The sequence below is a fragment of the Rissa tridactyla genome, chromosome 2 (assembly GCF_028500815.1).
Source record: "Rissa tridactyla isolate bRisTri1 chromosome 2, bRisTri1.patW.cur.20221130, whole genome shotgun sequence".
Taxonomy (NCBI): Eukaryota; Metazoa; Chordata; class Aves; order Charadriiformes; family Laridae; genus Rissa; species Rissa tridactyla.
In genome coordinates, this window is record NC_071467.1 from 24,970,190 (window position 1) to 24,997,670 (window position 27,481).

At 39.7% G+C, this 27,481-nt stretch overlaps 1 protein-coding gene across 4 annotated transcripts in view; it reads right to left on the reverse strand.

Annotated features, from left to right (window-relative positions):
- The window catches only part of MATN2 (matrilin 2), a 78,361-nt gene that overhangs the window by 8,398 nt on the left and 42,482 nt on the right, over positions 1 to 27,481 (reverse strand). For 3 of the 4 annotated variants that reach the window (XM_054190884.1, XM_054190885.1, XM_054190883.1), the window contains exons 7-22: positions 21,615 to 21,737; positions 17,501 to 17,623; positions 15,264 to 15,386; positions 12,722 to 12,844; positions 12,428 to 12,550; positions 11,946 to 12,068; positions 11,731 to 11,853; positions 11,388 to 11,510; positions 8,352 to 8,474; positions 8,135 to 8,257; positions 7,922 to 8,044; positions 7,547 to 7,669; positions 7,220 to 7,342; positions 6,956 to 7,078; positions 6,677 to 6,799; positions 2,498 to 2,911 (exon numbers count right to left, since the gene is read on the reverse strand). In XM_054190884.1, coding sequence (XP_054046859.1) covers positions 2,498 to 2,911; positions 6,677 to 6,799; positions 6,956 to 7,078; positions 7,220 to 7,342; positions 7,547 to 7,669; positions 7,922 to 8,044; positions 8,135 to 8,257; positions 8,352 to 8,474; positions 11,388 to 11,510; positions 11,731 to 11,853; positions 11,946 to 12,068; positions 12,428 to 12,550; positions 12,722 to 12,844; positions 15,264 to 15,386; positions 17,501 to 17,623; positions 21,615 to 21,737 — 2,259 coding nt within the window. The remainder of the gene's footprint in view (positions 1 to 2,497; positions 2,912 to 6,676; positions 6,800 to 6,955; positions 7,079 to 7,219; positions 7,343 to 7,546; positions 7,670 to 7,921; positions 8,045 to 8,134; positions 8,258 to 8,351; positions 8,475 to 11,387; positions 11,511 to 11,730; positions 11,854 to 11,945; positions 12,069 to 12,427; positions 12,551 to 12,721; positions 12,845 to 15,263; positions 15,387 to 17,500; positions 17,624 to 21,614; positions 21,738 to 27,481) is intronic. The other variant, XM_054190886.1, reaches the window with a different exon arrangement.

Here is a 27,481-nt window from a genome sequence, read left to right on the forward strand (position 1 = left end):
TCGTTTTAAAGAAAGAGAGAAAGGAGAGCACAAGAAATGTATATGCCGTGTAACTTCAAAATAGGTTTTGAACAGGCTTAATATGTGTAAGTTATTGAGAGATGTGTAGACACTCACTGCTTTGCTGTAATTTAATCGTTTTTAAGTTAAAGAGATGACAGTTGCCTGGCCACTACTGATAGTAAATGAAGCCAGAAAGAGCACTGCAAAACATCGAAGAGAATCACACAAGACAGCCTCACAGTTGCACGGAAAGTTCCTGGTTTGTGTGTGTCTGGATACATAGGGTGTGTGCAATAAAGCTAATTACTGGGTTGATGGGAAGACCTGTTATATATTAGAAAATGGGGCAGAATCCTGAAAGATGGCAGTAATTTTTTTAGAAAAATATAAATACTTAGTGTTTCATCAAAATCCTCAGAGCACGTTGAGACAATATTCTTGCACTCTAAGGGACACTAGTGGGCTGGAAGGCACTGCAAAGTGCCCAGACCTATGAGGGTAAGAACAGGGGAAAACAGCTGATTTGTGGGGCTACCAGAGAAAGAGCCTCACAACAGGGATGCTCGGGACAAGCATTTCCCCAGCAGAGGTGCTATGGAGAAAGTAAGTGAGGATTTGTAGTTTTCTTCCCTCTGAAAGCAGGGAAGGAAGAAGTGGGTCACAGCCCTCTCACCGGGCAGATTTTAAACAAGCATTGAATACAAAACAGTGATCTTCAATATTGCCTTTTTCGGCAGTTATTTGTTTTTATTCTCGTGAACATATGATCTGATATAACATTTCTCTTTATGTCAGTTCTGGCTTAGAAACTGTCCAGAACTATTGCTGATTTTGTGATTCACAATACAACTATTAGCTTCATGGTATTTCAAGCTCTTTTATAGGATTCAAGAGCAGAAGCTGCCTTCTCGGCTAGTTGGTTTCAGATAAAATGGGATGAGGATGTTTGGTAACTCTTTATTATCATGGGGTAAATATGATATCACACTCACTGAATTGCAACTTTAACCTTTTTGCTGAAGAATCCTGCACCTGATAACATCATAAAACACGCATTTTCCAACTCTTTAACATTTAACGTAAGCATTTCCTTACTTTTCGTCATGAATCTGCCTAGCATTGCACTTTAGCCAGGAAAGTAAAACATTCACCAGAAGCTGATTCAGTTCAATGAATGGGCCACTCATGCTGAGGTCTGTTGCTTTTTAAAGACTTGGAGATATCAGTGATAAAGCATTCAAGGCCAATTTCATATTCAGCATTACTACATTGCCTACGCTGCAGTTACACAGGGGATGGATTTGGCTTGTAGCATTACAAATATCAGTGTAAGCAATCCGGAGCTGAGGCTTCATTCAGCAAGTAAGCAAGGTTGGCTTGCATTTCTTTCCTTCTTCAGTCCTGTAAATCCCCCATGTACTTTCCCAGATCTCACTAGTTAGTGCATACATCTTTGTTTTTGTTTTTAATATTTAAAAAAAAAAGTTTGTTTTTACCTCATTGTAATGTCACCCTTCTTAGAACACGGTTTTCTCGTATGCTTGGGCATTTTTCCCTTTTCTCCTTACAGAGAGGTATCAGTCCTGACCAACACTACACTAATCATGTATCAAGTTATGATTGATAAGTCAATAAAACAAGAACAGCAAAAAGATGTGCAGCATCTTCTAAAGTCTGGCTGTTTTCTCTGTTTGGTGGGCTATCAGCTATGGTTCTTAAAGCAGTTTCTTATAAAAAATAAAAAATGTTTTGCAAAGAAAATGTATCCCTTATTTTCTTGAAAAGTTTTGAAAATTTACAGTTGACTGCTAAACAGCTGAAAAATTTCTGATTTCTGGTACAGGTGTCCTAGAAGATGGATTTCTGCCCAGACATATTCTAAATTGAAAATCACCAGTTTTCAGTCACATTTCAGCGTATCACCTGATAAGGCACATAGAAACAGAAAGATAGACAGCACTACAGCTGTATCCTTTTGTAAAGATGACCCATCTTTCTTCCAGAACACCATCGGCACTATAAAATTGACTAAAAATACAAAATATATGTAAATAAAAATATAACATAATCAATTATTACCATAGTATTTCTCAGGAGGATAGATTTCTGTGTTTTGAAGAGACAGGTTGGTGGGGTTTTTTTATTGTTAAAATTTTTGATGAAGTTCCCAGTGTTCCCAAATCTCTGTATGAAATGTCTACCCTTAGTGGGTCTGTTCAGGGGACTGTATGGCATGCAAGGTGGGTGTCACGGAACCCCAGTGGTGAGACACTCATCATGGGTCCCACACTAGGGATGACATACGTGCCTTCTAGCAAAGGCTCCTCTGAACACCAAAGATCCAATGTTCTGCTACAGTGGTCACTGTACTAGCCAGGGTGCTATGGCAAATCCTCTCTTGATTATCACATACTGTAGCACATCCATACTCCTACCACATCTTGTTTCTAACAATATTTGCCTTTTAGAATGAGTCAAAAACATCTCCACTTACCATTTTGCTTTGCTCTAGCAGCCCACTCGGAGACTTCATCTTGGGCTCGTCCATCCGTAAACACAATGGAGATTCGAGGGACGTTTGCTGAAAATGGTCTTGCTCCCTCTGCTTCCGTGAAGCTTCTCTCAAACATTTGCTTCAGAGCCAGTCCTGTCATGGAACCTCTCCCCATGTATTTCATTTGTGATACAGCTTTCTTCATGTCTTTGGCTGAGCTGAACTGCCTTAATGTAAACTCTGTGCGAACTTCAGTGGAATACTGAAGCAAACCAACTCGAGCAGCTTTGGGTGAAATCTCAAGTGAATCCAAGATTCCCGAGACAAATTGTTTTACAATGTCAAAGTTATCCTCTCCGAGACTTTTTGATCCGTCAATCACAAACACGAGGTCAACTGGGCCTTCAGTGCACCCTGTGAAATAAGCAGCAGAGTGTCCAGATCATGAAAAAACTCCACAAGGGAGTGGACCTTGTGGACCCAAAAGGGACCTAGATACCCAGGGACTGGATAAAGTCAGAGATCATCTAGAGTACCTTGTTCCTGGCTCATCCAACTTTGCCAGTGTGTCTAAAGATGTGGTGTACAGTCTATATCAAAAGCTAAGAGTGCGCCTATGACCAAGAGTTTAACAAAAATATAATCACAGTGAATACTTACTGAGACATACTACTTTGCAGAATACTACAACTCTTAAAAATACAGCAACAATCAGCAAATTTTAAGAATGACTGTTAAGTGGAGAGAACTGTATAACTGAACATAGCTAGGATATAGAGACAGAGTTGCCATAATTTTCTCCAGGCATAGGCCAGTATGCTAACTTTACATTTGTGTAGATGACCAGCACTGAAAGACATGGAAGAGAACCATTGGAGCTGCATTTGTGTTGCAGAAGTAGCAAAAAAGTAAAGGTGGTACAAAGAAATGAGTCAGTGAAATATATAAGGTGAAAATATAAGGTGAAAATCCAGGAGTCATATTTAGAATGACAGGGAACAGTGAGGCAAACACTAAAGAGCTTGGGGAAGGCTGAGCCAGAAAAGAAGGGTTAGGTAGCCTGCCCTAGAGCTTAGGATGAGGTTCAAGCCTGGAGATGAAATTCAGATGATGCACATGTTTTCATAGCACAAAAGTAAACCTCTAGTGGCAGAAAACCAGCTAAAAAAACTATAGGTGAGAGAATAAATGCTAGAAACGTGCCTAGCTGCTAAACATGGATCAGAGTTGTTTATATAATTTTTTTTTGCTTGTAGCTCTCTAAAGTTCTTGTAATTAGAAGGCTTATGTATTGCTGAAATTAACCTTTTCTGGTTTACCCATGTCGTGGTTTCCTCTGGGATGGAGTTAACATTTTTGCTAGCAGCTGGTGTAGTGCTATGTTTTGGATTTTGGATGAGAAATAGTGTTGATAGCACACTGGTGTTCTTAGTTGTTGCTAAGCACTCAAGGCCTTTTCTGCTCCTCACACCGTCCTGCCAGTGAGCAGGCTGGGGGTGCACAAGAAGTTGGGAGAGGACATAGCTGGGACAGCTGACCCCAACTGACCAAAGGGATATTCCATACCATATGACGTCATGCTCAGTGTATAAAGCTGGGGGAAGAAGAAGGAAGCGAGGACAGTCAGAGTGATGGCGTTTGTCTTCCCAAGTAACCGTTAGGTGTGATGGAGCCCTGCTTTCCTGGAGATGGCTGAACACCTGCCTGCTGGCAGGAAGCAGTGAATGAATTCCTTGTTTTGCTTTGCGTGCAGGCGAGGCTTTCGCTTTACTTACTAAACTGTCTTTATCTCAACCCGTGAGTTTTCTCACTTTTACTTTTCCGATTCTTTCCTCAATCCCGACCAGTGGGAGTGAGCGAGTGGATGCGTGGTCCTATCTGCCAAATGGGGTTAAACCACGACAACCCATTAAAGCTGGGAGTTTGTCAGGAGACTGACAAATCTGGAGTTCTTATACTTTTTGGCAAGTGCACATGCAAAAATCAAAGCAGTTTGTAGGCACCATGCATCCATGACAAGGTTGGGGAATTTAGGGACTGAAGAATGTCTGTGAAGCTGCAGACTGGTTCTGCCAGGTATTTTTTTTATTCTGGAAAGCAATTGCCCCAGCAGGCATTAGACTACTGTGCTTTGTGCAAGGGTCTGGCTGCAGAGATGCTCAGCTCTGATTTGATCAATGTAACTTCCAGGGAGAATTTGCCATACTAAGAAAGGTAAGATTTGCATCTTAGTCCGGACCAAATGATCTTTGACCTCCACTCATCTCTGATATTTGTATAGTAAGAATGCTGTACCCACTATACAAGGGAGAATTATACAGCATATGTTACTTAGACTGCAGAAATTACTGAAGACGTCTGTTACCAAGTCAATATAGGAATAAGGACTTTTTAGCTTTAAAGCTTGGGCTTTTCTTAGACAATAGCTCTGTTTTAAAACTGCTGTCCAAGAATTCCTTTCTGCAGTCATTTGAGGAAAAGATGTCTCATGCATATGAAGGCAACGGAAATGCAATGAACATGAATATCAGAACCACCTCAGTGTCATTGCCTAAGTCAAGATAGTTCATGGTGAATGGTTTTAGTTAGGGTTGAGATCATCGAGTCCAACCATACACGCACAAAAAACCCCCCTACAATCTCTGCCACTAGAGCATGCCCTGAAGTGCCAAATCTACACGTTTCTTAAACACCTCTAGGGATGGTGACTCAACCACCTCCCTGGGCAGGCTGTTCCAGTGCCTGACCACTCTTTCAGTAAAGTAATTCTTCCTAATATCTAACCTAAACCTCCCCTGCCGCAGCTTCAGACCATTTCCTCTGGTCCTGTCATTATTCACTTGAGAGAAGAGGCCAACACCCACCTCTCTCCAGCCTCCTTTCAGGTAGTTGTAGAGGGCAATGAGGTCTCCCCTCAGCCTCCTCTTCTCCAAGCTAAACATGCCCAGCTCCCTCAGCCTCTCCTCATATGACCTGGTCTCCAGACCCCTCACCAGCCTGGTAGCTCTCCTCTGGACCCACTCCAGCACTTCAATGTCCCTCTTGTACAGAGGGGCCCAGAACTGAACACAGCACTCGAGGTGAGGCCTTCCCTATTCCTGCTGGTCACGCTATTCCTGATACAAGCCAGAATGCTGTTGGCCATCTTGGCCACCTGGGCACGCTGCTGGCTCATGTTAAGCTGGCCGTCCACCAGCACCCCCAGGTCCTTTTCTGCTGGGCAGCTTTCCAGCCACTCTTCCCCAAGCCTGTAGCATTGCTTGGGGTTGTTGTGACCAAAATGCAGGACCCGGCACTTGGCCTTATTAAACCTCAAACAGTTGGCCTTGGCCCATCGATCCAGCCTGTCCAGGTCCCTCTGTAGAGCCTTCCTACCCTCAAGCAGATCAACACTCCCACCTAGTTTGGTGTCATCTGCAAACTTACTGAGGGTGCACTCAGTCCCCTCATCCAGACCATTGATAAAGTTATTAAACAAAACTGGCCCCAAAACTGAGCCCTGAGGGACACCACTGGTGACCAGCCGCCAAGAGGATTTCACCCCATTAATCACAACTCTCTGGGCACGGCCATCCATTCAGTTTTTAACCCAGTGAAGAGTACACTTGTCTATGCCATGATTCGGCAGCTTCTCCAGGAGAATGCTGTGGGGGACAGTGTCAAAGGCCATTCTTTTGGTAATAACAGTCTCCCCAACTAAGGCATCCATTTTTGCAGAATAAATGTTTTTACTGAGTTCTAGCAGAAGAATTTCTCCTCCAAGTATTACGGGGTGATGAAATAAATGCATGTCATACTCTAAGCATGTCATGTTAGAAGATAAGCAAACAGAATTAATGGTATTTTAAAATGGAGTATATAAAGATAAAAGCTCCACAGTATACGAATCTGATTAAAGTGCACATTCCTTGGTAATAAGATTTCACTTTGGCTTTTTTCCTGATGTTTGGAGAGAATTATTATCGTACTTGATGCTATACCAAAACAACTGTTCAATTTGTTCCAATGGTTTCTTGCTTTCGAGAGCATCAAGTTAATTGTTCAAGGCATTTTCCATCACACTCACATGTGCTTTGGGCTTTCAAATATTATATAATTTTTGAAGTGAGGTATTTGACATGAGGTCGACTAATTTTAGAAATCAAAGAAACAAATGCTTTCTAAATAAAATGTACTTACTTCTGCATGTTTTCTGATCCTCTTTTAGTACATATCCCTCCTGGCATTTGCAGATGTATGAATCGTCATTATTAACACAAATATGTTCACAACCATGGGCAACTGACTGGCAGACATCTTTATCTAGAAAAAAATTGAAATATTTATATGTATTCTATTTAACGTATTTATAAATTCAAAGACTCCAAACATGATATTTGAAGAATGTGTGACAAAGGAGTAGAACATCTTTGTTCATTTACGTAGCAATGCCAGAGAAGAACATATTGAGTTACTTACTTCGACATGTTTTCCCATCTTGTTGCAGGACAAAACCCTCATGGCACTGACAGCTGTATGAATTGTTATTATTAATGCACACATGTTCACAGCCATGGTCAATGGATTTACACATGTCTTTATCTGAGAATTTTTAAGAGAATTTCCTTATTAGACAATTTCTCAAATGCAAAACAGGCATGCACAAGCTTTGAGAGAAATTAAGTCTGTTATTTCTTTTATGACTGAAAAAACATATTCCCCATAAAAGTTTCAGCTACTCACTCCTGCATGTTTTCCCGTCTCGCCTCAATATAAATCCCTTGTGACACTGACATGTGTATGAATCGCCAGTTGGAACACAGACATGTTCACAACCATGGTTGACTGTTTTGCAGATATTTTTACCTTGGAATAATGAAAATTATATTTAGCACAGTTAGCTAGGTAAATAACTTTCACAAAATGTAAAAATTATGGCAATAATCTTCCATGAAGGAGCTCACTTCCATTAAGTTGATTCTATATTAAAGACACAAATAACACACTGCCGTTGCATAGTGTGTTTCATTAACAGATCAGGAAGTACAAAACAAAGATTAAACAACTTACTCCTACAAGTCTTCCCATCTTCCCTCAGTGTGAAGTCCTCATGACACTTACAGATATAGGAATCATCAGTATTAACACAAATATGTTCACAGCCATGGTCAATTGAGTTGCAAACATCTTTATCTGAGACGAGAGGATGGCGTTTGTGAGGTGAGGTTCATTAGGGAGAGATAATACCCTTTATTAATCAGCTCAAATAGTTGGAAATCACAAACGTACACACGTGCAAACACTCACAGCCACAACACTTAAAAGTTGTGGCTCAACTTTTAAATAAAATAAATACATATTTAAATAAAATAAACACATACTTTAAATAAAATAAACACATACATACTTAAATAAAAACATACTTTTATAGCGCAGGCTACTCACATCTACATGTCTTTCCATCTTCCTTCAGTATGAATTTTTCACGACACTTGCAGATGTAGGAACCTTCAGTATTCACACAAAGCTGTTCACAGCCATGGTTGACTGAATTGCAAACATCCTTGTCTGCAAACCGAAGAGTTGGTAGTCAACATACATCATCAGAGGCCTTGATTATATGTGTAATTCATCAAATTAAGTTCTCATGCTACTTACTTTTGCAGGTTTTCCCATCTTCTCTCAGTAGAAACCCATCATGGCATTTGCAGATATACGAATCATCGGTATTAACACAAACATGTTCACAGCCATGGTTGACTGATTTGCAAAGATCTTTATCTGAAAACAGATGACAGCTCTTGCTGGTTAATGCATTTCTACACAAGCATAAGCCTCAGATAAAAAGTATGCTGACAAATATCAGACTACTTACTTTTGCATGTTTTTCCATCTTCTCTTAGCAGGAATCCCTCCTGACACTTGCAAACAAATGAATCACCAGCATTAACACAAGCATGTTCACAGCCATGGTTGACTGATTTGCAAATATCCTTGCCTGGAATAGTTAGATAATATTTAATGTGGTTTGCTAGTTAAACTTTTTTATAAGTACAAAGACTGTAGGGGTAATCCCAGGAGCAAAGAAAGATGGAAGCCTGCAAACTGAAAGCAAATCTCTGGCTAGTTAAATGATAGACAGCTTAGCGTACATGGAGCATAGGTTCTTTACCATCTGAGCCGAAAGAATTGCATGGTTTTGATGGCCTCCCACTGACAATAAATCATTTTAGGACTAATCTGACTAGATTAAGGAGGAGTTTACATTAAGAGCAGTAAGAGTGAAAGGAGGGAATAATTTAGTACTGTCATTTAGCACAAATTCGTGCTGCTAAAACCAAAACTAAGCAAAACACCACAGGACACGAAGCAAAATAATTCTTTAACATCCTTACATCGATGCCAAGAGTCTGAATAAACAAACCCCAGAAGAATAGGAACTACTCATTTAAGAGGATAAATAAAATCTAACTGGTATTGCTGAAAATTGATGGGAGGATTTGTATGACTGCAATGTTAAAACCAGTTGGTTAAAACCTCTTCAAGAAGGACAGATGGGGAGAAAGTACAGAAGTGGAGCCATCTATCAGCATTCCCTGTTTCTTTTTCACTGCCACACAAAAGAAAATCTTCTCAATTGCTAATGGAGAACTACGTTTCCACAGGAAGTAGAACAGTACTGACAGCCATGTTTACATTGACTCTGCAGCAAAATACTTAGGTTTAATGTGTAGGGAAGAAAACCATATTTTTACAAGAACTTCAATCTGAGCCAAATTACCTGGAGGTCTCATGCTGCCAATACAAAAATTCCCAAACCTACTAGAGAAGACAATCTTCTAACTCAACAAGTATTACATTTAAGACATAGCAATCTAAACTAGATCCCATTATAGCAGATAAACAAGAAATTATCATTTAAGTAAAAATTAGCATCAGCTTGTACATAGCTGTGTGCAACTCAAACACATTTGTTGTTTATAAATAGAAACAAATACAAACCAGCAGCAGACATGGCTATTACTTCAAAAGGATGAATTTTACATAGCTGAAAGCAAATATGAGCCAGACTATTTTGGGATGTGGGGGAAATAATACAAAAAATAATAAAAGAAGTGAATGATTGCACTATTTAAGGTTATTTTGCTAGATACCCCCCCAAAATGTAGTCCCATAATCTAAAAAGAATGCCAGAGTAGTTAAAAAAGCAACCTCATCTAGAAATTGAGAACAGCTATAAGATTCGAATAATGATTGAAAGAAAGGAACATAAAAAGAAAGGAACATAAAAATATTACAAATCTGAAAACACTGAAATAATAAGATAAAAGACAAGGGGGTGCATGGCCAACAAAATAAAGGGTAGTGTGGGTAAGTAAGTTATTCAAAGACTATTAGGAACAAAAAAAATTCTAACAATGTATTGTTAATTAATACATAGAAATGGTAGAATTGCCAGTCTTAATGCAGAAATGTTACAGATATTTAGTGAATTCAGATCTGAACTTATGAAACAGGCTACCCATGATATTGTTGGAGTGAAGAGTTTCATCAGCTGAGAAGTAGGTCACAGAGCACCTACCGAACACACACATATTTTTAAATCAGTAGCTCCAGATAACTTGCAGCAAAAAGTTGTAAAAGACCTGGCTAAAGAACGCCCTGGATGCTTAGTGTTATTTTTCAGTAACTTAGAACTCCGAGGAAGCCCCAAAACACTGAGCAGCCTCCATCCCCAGTGTATGCATGCACACTAAAAAAATACTACTGTTTGAAAAGGGTGAGTAGTAGTAGACAGAGTAAACCTGTCAGCTTGACGTTGATCTGCATTAAAGTAATGGAATAGATAATGTGGAACTTGATTCAGAGTAAAATCACAGAAAGCGAATATCAATCAACTTGGTGATATGGAAAAGTAGATCCTGGAAAACTAAATAGATATCTTTTTTAATTGATTATGAGGCTGGTTCATAAAGCTCATGCTATTCATACAATGGAGCATTCAGTAAGGTGGCAGTCTTGGTATTTCTTTTGATTAAGAAAACAGACTAAAGAACGAACATTATATGGATTAACACTGGCTAGAGAAGTCTTCAGAATAAATTGTCAACGGGGGAACAGGAAGTGGCTTGCTTTAGATGAATTTGCCTTGCTCCTCTACTACTTAACATTTTTATGAACAACCCAAAAGAAAATACAAAACACTGTATACACTGACAAAGTATACAGCATATACACTGTATACACTGACAAAGTTTGTAGGTTACTCCAGAATACCGCAGCTGCTGATAGAAGGAGACATGAATCTTTTTGCAAGCTGGATGACAGCCAATCAATCATTTGTATTTTAAAATAGCCAGAATTAGGCTTATACAGTCAGAAACTAAGAATGAAAGCTGTTCTTACAGGCTGTGGGACAACTGTGTGACTGAGGGTCAGCTCAGGATGCTAACAAATAGCAGAGATTTTAGGGGAGGAAGAAGAGACTTATGAAGAGACTAGAAAACATATAAAGAGCCAGAAGGAGTTTCATCTGCTTATCATTTACAAAAGAACATGTTAAGAGGTTAAGTTAAGGAACAGATTAAGTCATGATCTGCATGAATATACACAGAACAACACAATGGCAATTAGAACTTCAACCCATCAAAGTAAAATGCAGCAACATCCTATGCTCAAGATTAAAATTCAACGTACTTCATCTAGAAATTAAGTTCACGATTTAAAAGCTACATTCAAACCTTAGAACTGTCTGATTTTCTGAAATGTATTTTTAGTTCAAACAATAATTAATTCATAAAAGTCTTATGATCTATAGAGAACAATATTCAGTTCTGAATGCTATCAATCAGTGAATAATGCCCTAATAAAAGGAAAATGAAATGTCTTCTTTTATTCATAAGCTACTTACTTCGGCATGTTTTCCCATCTTGCCTTAGTACAAATCCATCATGGCATTGGCAAGTGTATGAATCGTCATTATTAACACAAAGATGTTCACAGCCATGACTGACTGATTTGCAGATGTCCTTATCTAGGAATAATTTAGATTTTATTTACTATGGTTTGATGAATAAGAACATTTCCAAAACTTTAAAGACTAAAAGTAATAAACTCCTAGTAAATAAAGAATTTATCCTCATTTTTGTCAGGCAAAATCCCCTGTAAGAAGACCTACCTCTAACACAGTATGTTTCTTCAGTAGATCTCTGAGTCTCTGAGTGCAAAAAATATAGTAAAATAAAATAACTTACTTCTACACGTTTTCTTATCTTCCCTCAATATAAAACCCTCATAGCACTGGCAAATGTATGAACTATCAGTATTCACACAAACATGCTCACAGCCATGGTCAACAGAATTGCAAACATCTTTATCTGGAAAAAAAATACGGTTGCCGGTATTTAAAACATGTCTACGAATGCACAGATTATAAAGGAAATATTCTATTAAAGATAAGAATACTTACTTCTACATGTTTTTCCATCTTCCCTTAGGGCAAATCCCTCATAACACTGGCAGATGTATGACTCATCAGCATTAACACAAACATGTTCACAGCCATGGTCAACTGAACTGCAAATGTCTTTATCTGAGAAAAGTTGATGATATTTGGTTAAATCACACCTACAGCAAATGTATCACGCAGGGAGAAGTAATAGATGTTATTAGGTCTACTGGTATCACAGGAAGAAATGGGCAAAAATTTAGGCAGCAAACACTTCGAACTCTTGGCACCTGAAAAATTGTGAGTCACTTTTGTCTCCAGTCATATCAGTTTGGCTACTAAAATACACTATTTCTGCCCACAGAGTCTCTTACAAGCTTCAGGCAGGTATAATACTACTACTCTTACATTATAACAGTAAACTGTTGTTGCATTTGTTAGAACACTTCCACAAATCTATGTATTGTAGATAGAAGTCTATGACTCATTATCAGAGTACTTACTTCTGCATGTTTTCCCATCTTCTCTCAGCAGAAAACCCTCATGACACTTGCAAACATACGAGTCATCTTCGTTAACACAAATATGCTCACAGCCATGGCTGACTGATTTGCAGATGTCTCGTCCTGGAAATGATTGATATAAACATAGGTTTTGAATGAAAACATGTTAAAAAAATGTAGATATCAATAGGAAGGTTGTTTGTTTTCTTTTCTTCCAGCAAGAAGAGTGAAAAATCCCTTTCCTTCCTTGCCTGATGCACATGCAAAAGTGTTCAATAGATACTGGTCACTCACTTCTGCACGTCTTGCCATCTTCTCTCAATAGGAATCCCTCGCGACACTTGCAGATGTAGGAATTGTCAGCGCTAACACAAATATGCTCACAGCCATGGTTGACTGATTTGCAGACATTTTTACCTGAGAATAATTTAATAGATAAAAATTTGTGTTAGTTAAGGGCAAGATGTTGAAAGTCTCACAGTTCCCAGCTGCTGAATGTTCTTTTCCTTGCGAGTACACTGGACTCAGTCCTCCAAATCTTTTATAGCACCCACTGTCTTTTTTTTTGTTGTTGTTGCAACAAAAAGGTAAATCTTTGTCCTGCAAATTTTACAGCCTTACTATTAAGGGAAAGTGCACTGTTCCAGTTCTAGAGTTTGTAGAATTTCACGTGTTTCTAGCATGTAGATTAGTGACCCACAGGGATTTCAAAAGGCACCTAGATCCCACATCCACATTTCAATGAAAACTTTCTGATGAGAAACAGATCTTTCTATCATCATCTTTTTATCTTCAGTAATGAACCTGCTCAAACCTGAATTATTTAGGTTTTTTCTTCCTCTGTGCTGAAGTTCAGACGGTGTTTGTCAACTTTCTGTAAAGTAGGATTACAAAAGTTCGCATTTGTAGTGTTTAAGAGTAGTGAGAAAGAAAAATATAATCCTGCTGTGAAATTCTCGAAAATTGTCAGCTATAATTGGGCAAGCAGATGTTCTGTGGGCTTTTCTGATACAGAATTTAGACACAATTAATATTTCAAAATAAAATAAAATATAATCTATTAATTAATGTTAGATAAACTAACATCTTGCTTTCACTTTCTTCCCCACACCCTTTATTTTGCTGCAAGGACTTAGAATAGACTAGACTAGACTATTTCAGTTGGAAGGGACATACAATGATCATCTAGTCCAACTGCCTGAACAATTCAGGGCTGACCAAAAGTTAAAGCATGTTGTTAAGGGCATTGTCCAAATGCTTCTTAAACACTGACAGGCTTGGGGCATCGACCACCTCTCTAAGAAGCCTGTTCCAGAGATTGACCGCCCTCTCGGTAAAGAAATGCTTCCTAATGTCCAGTCTAAACCTCCCTTGGCGCATGTTTGAACCATTCCCATGCGTCCTGTCACTGGATCCCAGGGAGAGAAAGTCAGCACCTCCCTCTCTACTTCCCGTCCTCAGGAACCTGTAGAGAGCAATACATCACCCTTCAGCCCCCTTTTCTCCAAATTAGACAAGCCCAAAGTCCTCAAGCACTCCTCACAGGACATTCCTTCCAGCCCTTTCTCCAGCTTTGTTGCCCTCCTCTGAACTCATTCAAGGACCTTCACATCCTTCTTCAGTTGTGGGGCCCAGAACTGCACACAGGGCTCAAGGTGAGGCCACACCAACGCCGAATACAGCGGGATAATCACCTCTTTTGACTGCCTGGTTATGCTGTGTTTGATGCACTCCAGGATGAGGTTTGCCCTCTTGGCTGCCAGGGCTCACTGCTGACTCCTATTGAGCCTGCTGTCGACCTGCATCCCCAGATCCCTTTCTGCGGGGCTGCTCTCCAGCCACTCCTCTCCCAAATCATACTTGTGCCTGGCATTACTCTGTCCCAGGTGCAGTATCTGGCATTTCGACTTCTTAAATTTAATTCCATTAATCATAGCCCAGTGTTCCAATCTATTGAAATCCCTCTAGACTTCTACATGGACAGAACGTTTCACTTGCTTTTAGGGTGTCAGTGCTTTTTGAAACAAGCAGAATTTGTCTCTGCTTCCATGGAATAACAAAGTAGGGTGTGGCTGTGATACACAAACTGAGAATAAGGAGCTTTTCATTTCTCATGGTAATGTCTGGATGACTTTACTTTTTTTTTCTGTAAATGCTTTTTAACAGCAGATATTGATGAGATCTATGGATATTATTGGGATTACAGTTACAAAATACTTAATGCCTGTGTGTTTTTCAGAGACTTATCCATGATTCTTCTTCCATCACTTAGTGATCAAAGCTATAAAAATGGCGAAAAATTTGCAATGAAATTTTTCTTGATATCAGCCACTCATCATAACTGCATAATGTAGTCAAATGTGTAATGCAGTTATGATATCTCTTTTGCAATCCTCCTTATTCCATGCTGAACAAAATGAACTTTCCATTAATAATATTACAAGCGTCATGCTGTATAAGACTTTGGAAACATCCTATATTTTTGCCTTGATTTCATAAGAAATTTACATTTGTCCCATACAAGAATGTAAGTGAGAATAAAATAGTTTTGTATTCACAACAGTCAAATTTCAGGGCTACTTTTTAAATGGCACAGACATTTAGGGTGTGATTCAGGTGCCCAACAGTATGTACCACTTTTGATGCCTTAGCATATCCAAGATACTGACATACTTCTGGCAAACATCAGAGCAAAGGGGAAACTATGAACTTTTGGAATCCTCAAGCATTTAAAATGACACTGGACATCAACATTTAGACAATCAAATCCTACCTTACAGATTTCTCCTAAGTGTGTAATAAAAATCTAACTCTGAGTTGCTGAATAATAACTTACGTTTACATGTTTTCCCGTCGTTACGAAGCCTGTATCCTTCAAAACACTGACAAGTGTAAGATCTGTCACCATTTACACACAAATGTTCACAGCCATGATCACTCAGAGCACAATAGTCAACTCCTGCAGGAGCAATTGAAGTTATTAAAAAAATAGAACAAATCAATTATTTTTCATCTCTAGTATTTGCATGGCAAATAAGCAAGTAAATATAAATACATTGAACTGCTTAAACAACAATCCAGTTCCTTATGTGATAATATACATATAGCTTCAATAAAATATAAAAGGGTCTTGTGGTGTACTTTCCACTGTTTGCTTTAAGCAGAGTTCAGAAATCATACTTTCCTATGCTTAGCAGAGCTCAACAGAGTCCACGTCTCAGTACTTACAAATTGAATTTAAAAACAAAACAAAAGACTTCAGCAGTGATTTTATATATGACAGTGGCAAAGACATAAAAGCTACCTTGTGAACGTTCTTTAAATACAGTTTCTAAATGGCCTGATGTGAAGATGGCAGTCCCCAGAACCTACTTGCGTGCCTGACCCAGCTGCCGCGTGCATCAGCAAGCAGAAAACCTCTCAGGGACCTCAGTGAGCTTTAGCTTAGACTATTCAAGATTTTGCAAAGACTTGAAAATGACTGTCAAATATGGTCCATTTTTCATCTCAAATTTCCTACGTGTTTCTTCTCTGTAATACGAAGACATAGGACCCCTGGGATCCTGCAGGCAGCACTTGCTACTGTCTATTGGCTACACACACAGTGTCACTCATTTTTTTGTAATTAGTTGTCAGAGTAGAAATCTGTTTACCATTCAGGTGTTCCCACAGCTGTCTTAAAATACTTGCGCTGGGTATATCACACCAGAACTGTAATTCCCACGTGTTTTCCCATTAGGAGTGGCATATGTTAAATGCTAATCCCTTCCATTCAGCTGCTCATTCAGGAAATCCAAGTGCCAAAACTCTTTTCATGATAGCCTAGAAATGTCCACGAGGTTTCAACAACCCATCTGTAGCTCAGGAATAGGACAAATCTCTTTCCTAAATATATATGAGGAGAGGCGTATGCTGGCAAGAAGAGGAGCTATTCAAAAGGGCTCACAGTTTCATTGCATATAGGGATGCCAAAAAACACAGCACAGTACGGCCTGGAGGAAAATAACTCAAGAGTGAAATATCCACCTCTTTTTACTACAAAGGAAAAGGGATTTTCCATTTGCAAGTTGATATAACTCCACAGTTTGGCTGTTTCTAAATTTCCAGTGGTTCTTTTAGATAAATGTCTAGATAAATTGTTTCTAGTAGACCTTGTCGCTCTTACATGTACGCTAGTTCTACTTTTGCATTACTGTCTGGCCCTTTCTAGAGAGCTGCAGTGGCAGACGGAAGCAAACTCTATCAAAGTATTGGATGGGGGTAAAAGAGTTAGTATGGCAGCAAAGACAGCGTTAAAGACAAAGACAAATTGCCTTGGCTGATTTGTCTCACTTCTCTGTAGATAATTTTTCTGACTGAGTACTTGCAGTTTGACTTCTGTTAAAACTGTGTTGCCTGAGTGCAAGAAAAGGAGCAAACTCTGGAGCAGCTCCAACACTCAACAAGCTTCAAAAATAATGTACCTCCAAAATCTGTAGAAAAAGTAGCCAAAACCCTCTCATCGAAGAGGTCCATGAAAAGTCAATAGGCAAAATGCATTCACATTCCTCTTTTCCTAGCCCTTTCTACTTATTATTTTTCCAGTGAGGGAGGCAATTCAGCTATTTATGAAACTGCAATGATTCTCCATGATCATGAGATTTATAAAGGGTGGAGAGCTGTCAGGACAACTTCTTTCACTTATTAAGGGTTCCCATGCAAAATGTAAAGCTCAGTGTGGGGGACTCACTTCTCCTCCTGCTCCAGGTCAACTGATGCGGTTTGCCTGGGGGACACTGCTGTCAAGATGACCTGTCAGTCAGACACATTTATCATGTGACTGAAAAATGGTCCTCAACACGTGTGGATGAACAGATCTTCCAAAACTTTTCTGAATATGTGAGGATTTACAGTTATCCTGACAAGCATCCTTTCCCAAATCCTTTTTCTGTCTGTTTCTGCTTTCAAGTCGTTATTAAAGTGTTATCGAAATGCAGATTGTAAGAATAAATCGAAGATGTGTCCTCTTTTCTGTATGAAAACAGAAACCTTTCCTAGGTGAGCTGAGATCTTGGAGGTTCTCATAAGACTTACGTGAGCAGGTTCTTAGGTCCTCATTGATAACAAATCCTTCAGAGCACTGACAGACATAGGAGACATCAGTATTTAGGCACAGTTGCTCGCAGCCATGATTGCTTTCAGCACAGTGGTCCACTCCTATTGATTTGTGTTAATAATTGAAGAAATCACATCAGAATCATAGAATCATTTAGGTTGGAAAAGACCCTTGGGATCATCGAGTCCAATCATCATCTCCACTCTACTAAGTTCTCCCTTATACCATATCCCTAACACTACATCTAAACGAGTCTTAAACACATTCAGCCGTAGATACATATGCTATGACACTGCAGTTAGTACATGATGCCTTCGCAGAGCAAGGGAAAAAAGTTAGTACAACTTTTTATTTATGCAGTATCCCCACCTATTTGAATAACCCTAGTTAATTAACAACACCCACATGAAACTAATACAACAACCCCACTTGGCAGATAGTGCAGATCTCTTGCCAAAAACCACAAAGGGAAACTAATGCAAAGTGGAGTGAAAGAAGAACCTTGAAGTCCCACCTGGTCTTACCTGCAGAATCAGGCTTTCTTTCTTTAAAAAGCAAGACTCTCTCTTTTGTTCACCATAAATTTTCTCAGAGATAAAGTATGAATATTAGTGACTCTTAAAATAGAAATTATGGCTTTCAGGTTATTTCATAAACAGTAAATTCTTTTTCAACAGGATTAGAAATCACCAGTTCAAACCTGCCAACAGGTTCAAGCAGTTAAAGCCTAGTGGGGGACAGATAAAAATTGTGAGTGTGAAAGTGTCTTAATATGTTCCTTTTCTTTGATTTTCCTATTCCTATTCCAAATACGATAAAATGGATTATTTTTTTTAAGTCTTGTATGCAGCTGGTTGCGTGAAAGATGAAGGGTGGTGGAAGGGAGAGCAAGGTGTGAATTTGGTTTAAAAATCATATTATCTCCTAGAATGGACAGCAAAGCGGTAGGGTGAGATACGTGCACTTGCAGATGTACTATGTAATCTGCTGACTCTGTAAGTATAGAAAAAGCACATTTTAGGAAAAAAGCTTTATACTGAACTTCCTCATAATATTTTATTGCCAACTTGTTAATGGCTATTTTTAGTTATATAGGTCCAAATCACTTTAGCTTAACTTGATCAAAAATAGTGGAGTTCCCTCAGACACAAACACGGTCTCATATGTCTCTGTTTGCAAATCATTTACAGATGTGAACAGGCACGTCTGCAGCTGTTTGTTTGCAGAAAAAAAATTCTGTACTTAATGTAAAATTACTTAGTTCTAAATATCACTGTTTATTATTTAACTAAGCATCGAGTTTGCAGTAAGTGGTCCAGATTTACCATTATACATAGATAGAGATAACGTTGGCTTGAACAAGTGAAGCTGAGGTGTCAGTTTTTACTAGCTAAAGCAAGTTCCAGCTGGAACATTCTCCTTTTTCCAAGAGTTTACATCACCATGAAGAGGCTTGTGTAACTTCTCAGAGCACATACAAAATGTGGAAAAAAAAAAAAGAAAATACACCCCCCACCCCCCCCCAGTATTCTCTGTGAAAAATTGCATCTGTTTGGCACCCTCTTTTACAATACAAACACCCACACTAATGTGAATTTTAACTTTTAAACACTTTGGGTTCTCACACAGAATCTTTTAACACATTGTCTCAAAGAGTGGAGTAATCACAAAGCTGCTAATTACCTTTAGAAAGGGCTTTAGAAATTAGTAACTGTAAATTTGGTCATCATGTGCGCTTCATTACATGTGTAAAAAAAAAGGTAAGAATGGGAAGGGACAGGGGAAGGGTCATTATTTTTAAAAACAATGAGTGTCTTGGGATATATTTTTACATATTCAACTTGCAATAGGCCAAAACCATAATTATTAAAAAGTTTTGAGCTCTTGCAACGCATCCAAGTTTGCTTAAATATGGCTTTATCACAAACAGTTTATTTAGAAATAATTACTCCCTGGCCTATCACCTTTTTTTTTTCATTTCAGTGACTGAGTGTTCCTTTGGAAAAACATGTCATAAGTACATCAGGGAAAATGCTGCCAATATTTTAGATGATGTACAAAATGGTTCTCTGCAATAAAAGTATCTTCTGAAAACTGGGTGATGTGAAGTGGGCAATGTTGTTGGGTTTTTCTGGTGCAATGCTGATCCTTCATTTAGTAACATTCTTATTAAAAGAGCACATTTTATCAAACAGTTCACTGCAAGTGTACACGTATGGAAAAGAGAAGTCTTTACATGTCAGCATACATCAGTATCAGGTGTGCTGCAGTTTACATAGCGCATAGCAATGATGCAGATGTTCAACAGTAAGCACTGCCTTTGTGATAGACACCTTCGCTGAACACATTTTCCCAGTTATTTGGATTGGAGATGATGCTTTAGTTCTCTATTGGATCAGCGATCTCACTGTAGCGTTACTTCACCAGGCCTGGCTCGCGGTGGACTTTACAGTAACATAGGTCTGCACAGGTCAGAAAGATCTCCGAAGGGACCCATGAGCGTTTTCTCATTCTCTTCACACCTCGCCCGACTGCAGTAACTAGTCGCTGCAGTTCATGAGACACACCCATTTCTGCACATATTGCCATCATGGCGATGGGCGTATCCAGGATGTCATTAGCACACAAATGACTCTTCCATGTTAACACATTCGTGTTCACAGTCATGCTGACCTAAAGCACAGAAGTTTACTTCCATGGAGAGAAAAACGGTGAAGAATTCAAGCCAGCCATGAGGATTCTGAAGTTAATGGCTTACTTTTCTTAAGTGATACTGGATTCTGTGCTTTGGACACCTGACAGTGAGCTGAGGATCTGAGAGGAAATTGCAAATACTGGCTGCACAAGACTTCACTTTAACTCTCAAAGACCTGCTCCTGTAGTCATCAGAAGTCATGCATCATGGTGAAGGAGGAATGGCTGGTACTGTTCACCAGCAATGCATTCTCCCTGATTTATAAAGAGGGCATATATGCAAATGTTGTGCTCTATTTTACAAGCTTATCTAAAACAAGCCTTGTTATAACAAGTTTTGGAATAGGAGCTTAATCCTGGAAATGTCACCAGGCTTACAGCCAAATCCAAAGCCCCCTAAGGTTAAGGAAAAATACCCCAAAATGGGAATTACAATTTGCCTTTAATTCACAATTACACATTCTACACAATGCTGTTCTTTTGCTCCTATACTCACCAAGGTACATCCAATCTATAAAAATCTGAATGTATTAAAATACCATATAGAGAATAAAAAATAGAATAGCACAGATTGCTGTAAAAATGATAGTGTGTCAACAAAGGTGCTTCATGAGAACGTCTCTTTAAGACTAAAAGAAAATACAGTTCCAAAACCAGATAAATTTTATAGGCGTCTAGAAATATAATTATGTTGCTGCAGGCAAGCTTCCTAGTCATAAAACATCGGCAGTACAACTCTCCCCACCAAGAACTGAGTCACCAGATCAGGCTAGTTCATTTTGCTGAATATGTTCTCCTTAAACTTTGACAACATTACATTGAAAATCTGCTGTGATTCCATGGCCCAACTCAAGAAGAGCTATAACACCAAAGTCTTTTAAAGTAAATAGTATGTGCGATTGGTTTAGAACCCTGACATTGCTGAGGCTCTTTTTCCAATTTTTTTAGGAAACTGTGGGGTTTCACGTGTGACTTTAAGTTGATTTTAATAACTACATTACCTGTCTAATAGTTTCCCAAGCTAGTGAAATACATCTGTCCTTGGCTAAACGAACTGGGCAAAGCAAGGTGAATTTTTTTTTAAAAAAAGCTGTTTATGCCACTACAAGACAAGGTCACAAAATTTCAAATGAACTGATTGAGCCGCTTTGGTTCTTACAATACTGCTCAGGTTTCCATAAATCTCTTCAGAAAACGTCTAATATACAATCTAGTCTACAAAACAGCAAACAGCATTTTCCAGCATGACTGGGTCAGTTAAAATTCAAGTTTATAAAGAAACATTTGTTTCAACCTTAATTATAGAAAAAACTTTCATCCTTTCAGAAAGGAAGCCATTCACAGCAGGTTTAAGAAATAAAAGCAGATGAACTTTAGTATGTCCAAAGGATTACTCACTTTTGCATGTTTTCTTATCTGGATTAAGTCTAAACCCTTCTTGGCATCGACAAAAGTAGGAATCATCTGTATTAACACATTCTTGTTCACAGCCATGGTCTTGAAGAGCACAATAGTCTGGTCCTAAATGGGGAAAAAACTGTGCCAGTGAGAAGTATAATTCCTCAGAAATAAGCTAGGTAAATAACAGTTACTTTGTTTTCTTTTCTTTAGCCTTTTTCTTTTTTTTCCCAAGGCATCATTCTGACTTTTTACCATATTGTTTCATACTATGAAAAAAAAATGTTCCTTTTTTCCAAATATGTGCTATACTTAGGTATACCTATAGGTATACATATAAGATATGTATACTTCAATGAATTCTTTGAGAACACATGTACTACACGCAGTAGAAAAGTTAGAATCTTAAATATTTCTTAACATTTTGCAGCTAAGTCCTATACGTTGCCACCTCAAAATTGCATCTTTATTTTACTCAGAGCAAGTTAGACATGATCTGTAATAAGTATATATGCTTTTAAATGCTGTTCATTAGATCAAAGCAGGACAATCAGGTCATCAGGAGCATTGGTTTTTTAACAGCTCTGGGTGTTTGCTACCTGGTTCTTACATTTTAAATGCTCATGAAAGGGAAGACAAGCAAATTCTAGAAAGAGCTAGTACTTGTGTATGAAGTACCTTAAAAAGGAAAGCGCAGTAAGCACTGCGATATTTACCATGTAGTATTTACCACTATTGATGAAGTCAAAGAAACTGACATTCGCTTAGATGTAGTGTCTGGCCATCACTTATTTTTATATCAGTGGAGTTAATTAATTTATACTAATGAAAGAAAGGTCTTAACTCCTCAGCACTCTTAAAAATAAACAAGTCACAAATCAACTAAGTCACATTTTTTAGAGACATTCATGCACTTTTGAACACCTCATTACACAATCAGAAAACTGACATTCAGAAGTTAATTATTATTCCCAGAGGTAATGGGCTTCCTGAGGCAGGAACTGTTCTTTCCTTGTATGTGTGGTAGACTAACGCAATTGAGCCTTAGTAGTAGTAATAATAGTAGTAATAATAATAATAATAATATATTTTCAGGACAAGCAAAGTGGAATGTGACTTTGTAAGAAAACCTGAGAGGAGTATTTTATCATTTATGAACTCCACTTCATATATTTATAGAACATTTCATTTACCAAAGGTTTTTATGACAGCATATGCACATACACATATGCACGACACAGGGATATCTTATCTGTTTACTAAAAAAATAATTAGAAAACATGGTTTGTTCAAGACTGCACTAAAGATACAGAAACCATAAAGCCACGTGTGTGCACCAGAGGAATATAGCTGTAGGCCTTCTAGACCTACTCAGTGCTGAGTTGCATTTATCTGCTCAAATCCTTGCTAACTGAAGTGCACAGTACAGACTTTTCCTGTGTAACTGATTCTGAAGATGACCACAAGAGTTGAAAAATATGTATTATTATCTTTGTTGAAACCTTGAGGCTATTATGTTGGGAAAACTAGAAACACATTTCACAGGGCTTCATTAACACGCTCCAGATTAAGGATGCTAACAGAAAGCCTCTACCAGCTACAGCTCACGTGAATCCACCCACAACTCAAACCTGAGCCTTCCCAAAAGAACAAGAGTTGAGGCTCAGCACCCCTAAGTACAAGCAGAAACTACCATCTGTCCTCTTCAAGGGAGCAGCAAGAGTGTCAAGAGTCCCCTTAATAGTTAACTTAGTAGCTAGGAATTACTTCTACCTGCCTCACTGATAATCTGAATTTGCTGTTCTCGTCTCTTCCTGCCACACATAGAGTACTCTGCTGGCGTTGGCAGGGTTGCCCTCATGAGCCGTGTTCCTTGTATTTCATTCTGAGAAGTTTGGAGTAATTCCCAGAGAAAACATTTGTCAGATATGCATGACCACACTGATAACATTTACATTTTCAAGCTTTTCTTTGTAGCCATGAGCATGAAAGCTTACTTTCTGTTTTTGAAAGGAAATCCAGGATTCAGAGATAATCACAAGATCTTGGGAGCTGGCGCCCCGGGCCCAGGCCTGCTTGCTGATGCAGAGCTCTGGTCTGGCGTGGGTGTGAGGCTTGGCTAGTTGGCCATCATCCCTGAGATTCAGTACATAAGCCAAATACGTAGAAATTTATGTTAAAGGTTTTAAATTTACAAACATTTTAAATCCAGCGATCTGAAGTTTGTTTCTTCATGTTCATGCTGACTCAAAGGCAGCGTGATTCATAACATATGGGAGCTAGGGGACACTTCTGCTCTAAAGAGTGCTCATGCTGTCTTGACTTTTGCAGCATTAAGAGCTACACAGTTCTTTCATTCATGCTTTATTTTATTAGCAAGGCTCAAAGATATCAAGTGTAAGGAAAAGTGGCTTAGTAAGTTTTATTTATGCTTAGATTCAGGACATGCGTCATGAAAGAGAATGATTTCACGTGGTATTTGCTCATTCCTCCCCAACTACTCCTTCTGAATCAACCTCTATGGCCTAGTGTTTCCAGTCACTTTGATTTTTCCCTCATTGCAACCTGATGGCATTTTCTCCCTTAATTTTGAACTAATTCAAAGCATTTCCAACACAATGTGGCAGAGATGCACAGAGCTGTGAGAAGCCTTGTCTGTGGCCTCTGCCCCATGGCTTGGGAGCTGCATTTACTGTCAGGCTCTCACCCTTGGTTTCCTGAATTGACTTTAGACCTCTCTTGACACTATGGACTTTTCTGGTGATCACTGGACAGTTGGCTGAGCCTGGTTACTGCCATAGGACCTGTTTTGTTCTTCTTCATGGGGTACTGTGGGACCAAAGCCCTTGTTGACAGAGAGATTACTGACCCTGCTTGCCTTGTAGCCATCCTCGGCTCCCAGCTTGCACTCCCTTGCAGAACAGCGTACTTTTGTGTTACATGTTAAAGGTCTCCTCCATTATGAAGATCCAAAATGAAACCATAGATGTGAGGGATCAAGATCAGAGGGGAAATGACAATGGGAATGCAGTTGTGGAGTCTGTGACCCCACCTGACCAAAAGGATGTAGTGAATAAGGCTTTCTACAGATAGCAGAAGCCTCCAACTCATACGCTTTTGTTCATATTGGAAATTTCAGCCATCCAAACACCTATTGGGAGGGTAAGACAGCATTGTGCAGGCTGGAGGTTTCTGCACAGACTTGGTGACAAGTCCCTAACACAAACTCTTGAGGGGTGATGTTCTTGATTTGCTGCTTGACTTGCATCTCAAGCTTGCTGCTTGAGATGACTGAGTTCACAATCCAGAAGGCTGCAAGGGGAAACAGCAGAATTCAGAGTCCATATTTTACAAGCTCCAATTTCAGCTTATTCGGGGAATTGCTAGGAAGAATCCCCTGGGAAAGAGCCAAGAAGAGAAAGGATGCCCAGGAGAGCTTGATGATTTTGAAAGAAAACTTGCTAAGAGCTCAGGAACAAATGATTCCATCATACTGGAAAATCTGCTTAGATGATCAAAGAGCTTTTCACTGAACTAAAACACAAAGAGGGAAAACAGTAGAGGGAGAAAGAAGGACCAAGAAAAAAAGCATTGCTTAGGTACTTTGGGACAAAAGCAAAGCCCAGCTGGATCTATGACTACTGAGGTACACTAGGGGTAATAAGAAGGGAGTCTACAAATATGCTGGTAGCAAAAAGAAAGTTACAGAAAACGTGGATCTGCTGGCTGGGGGAACAGTCTAGTAATGAACAACACAGAAAAAATAATGCTCTTTTTATTCTGGTTCTCACAGACAAAGCCTGCTCCCAGATTTCTATGGGTACTAGTACAGTTTGGGAAGGAGACAGGCTAGCAACACCAGTTAATGCCTCCTTAGAGAAACTGGATATACACAGATTCATGGGAAGGCTTTCAGTCTGCGGGTGCTGAAAGAGCTAGTCGATGTGATACCACTGCCTACCATGTATGAAAATTCACAGGGACCAAGAGATGTCCCTTATAACTGAAAAAGGCTAACATTACACTCATCTTTAAAAAAATACAAGAAGAAAGACCAGGGGACTATAAACTAATCTGCATCATTTCAGTCCCAGGATAATAGGGCACATTCTCTCAGAATCAATTTCCAAATATATGAAGGACAAGAAGATTATCAGAAATAGTCAACAAGGATTTACTAAGGGTAAACCATGCCTGACCAACACATTCACCTTCAATGATGAAACGACTGCATCTGTGGGCAAGAGAAGATCAGTGGATGTAATACACCTCGGTACTAGTAAAGCTCTTAATGCTGTCTCCCACAGCATTCTCATTTGGAAGCTGAGGAAGTACAGCCTGGAAGAAAGAACTGTTAGGTGGCGTGAAAATTTGTCAGGCCACCAGCCTCAAAGGATAGTGATCAATGGCTTCCTTTCTGGCTGGTTGCTGATAATGATGGAGTACCACAGGGGACAGTACTGGGGGCCACATTGCTAAGCATCTTCATCAGTGACATACATGCAGTTGTTCAGTCTAGAGAAGAGAAGGCTCCGGGGAGACTTATAGCGGCCTTCCAGTATCTGAAGGGGGTCTACAGGAAAGCTGGGGAGGGACTCTTTATCAGGGAGTGTAGTGACAGGACAAGGGATAATGACTTCAAACTGGAAGAGGATAGATTTACCTTAAATATCAGGAAGAAATTTTTCACTATGAGGGCGGTGAGACACTGGAACAGGTTGCCCAGGGAAGTTGTGGATGCCCCATCCCTGGAAGTGTTCAAGGCCAGGCTGGATGGGGCTTTGAGCAGCCTGGTCTAGTGGGAGGTGTCCCTGCCCATGGCAGGGGGGTTGGAACTACATGATCTTTAAGGTCCCTTCCAACCTAAACCATTCTATGATTCTAAGATTCTGTGATGACACGAAGTGCACCCTTAGCAAATCTGCAGTGACAATGACTGAATTACAGACAATGACTGAAAGCAAGTAGCAGAACCTTGACAAACTTGACGACTGGACCAGAAGATGTCTTACGAAGTTCAGCAAGAATTGCAAAGTTCTGCACGAGGGTGGGAAACATCCCATAGTTTGTACAGACTGAGAAAGCGACCTGCTGTCAGGGAACAGCACGGGCAAGCTGCTCCTGCAGGGAAGGAGAGCCAGGTGCCAAGGGTGATAATAGAGCTGAGCAGGGTAGGGGCCTTGCCAGGGAGGGACTACCCTGCAGTACCCAAGCAAGGTGAGCAGGGCAGGCCTGGAAATGGCAGCCAGGTTTAACCAGGAGTCCAGATCATCAGACAAGTAGATGCTGCTGCAGCAGGTCTGAGGTCAAGCCAGGAAGCCAGCATGCATGTCAGGATGAGGGCAGCCAGGGTCTGACACAGGCCAATCGTTGCTGGGCAGGTCCACAGTGTCAGGACAAGGCCATAGTCAAGCTGGGAAGTCAGTCTGTAGGTCAGGGTCTGGATCAACAAGGACTATTGCCAGGCCCAGGTGGAGACTGGCACTTCTAGAGCATTCCTGGGGCACGGACTGAACGCTCCAGGCAGAGCTGAAATAAGGCACCTGGGCCATGGGCAGGGGTGAGAAGCCCCAGGGAGGCCGTCCAGAGCTGGTGAAGCCTCTTGGTGTCCTTGGGGCCCTGACACTGGATGAGTAGCAGCTGTGATGGATGGAAAGTCCCTTAGGGTTTACAGAGTGTGAGCTTTAATCTGAGCCAACAGTGTACTCTCACTACAAATAAGCCAAACCTCATACTGGACTACACAGGTGAAGCACAGCAAGCAGAATTTACTATCCCCCACTACTCAGCACTGCTGAGGTTGCACTTGACATACTTTGTCCAGTTCTGGAACAATCTCTCCCCTTCTCCCCCCAGTTAAGGGGGAT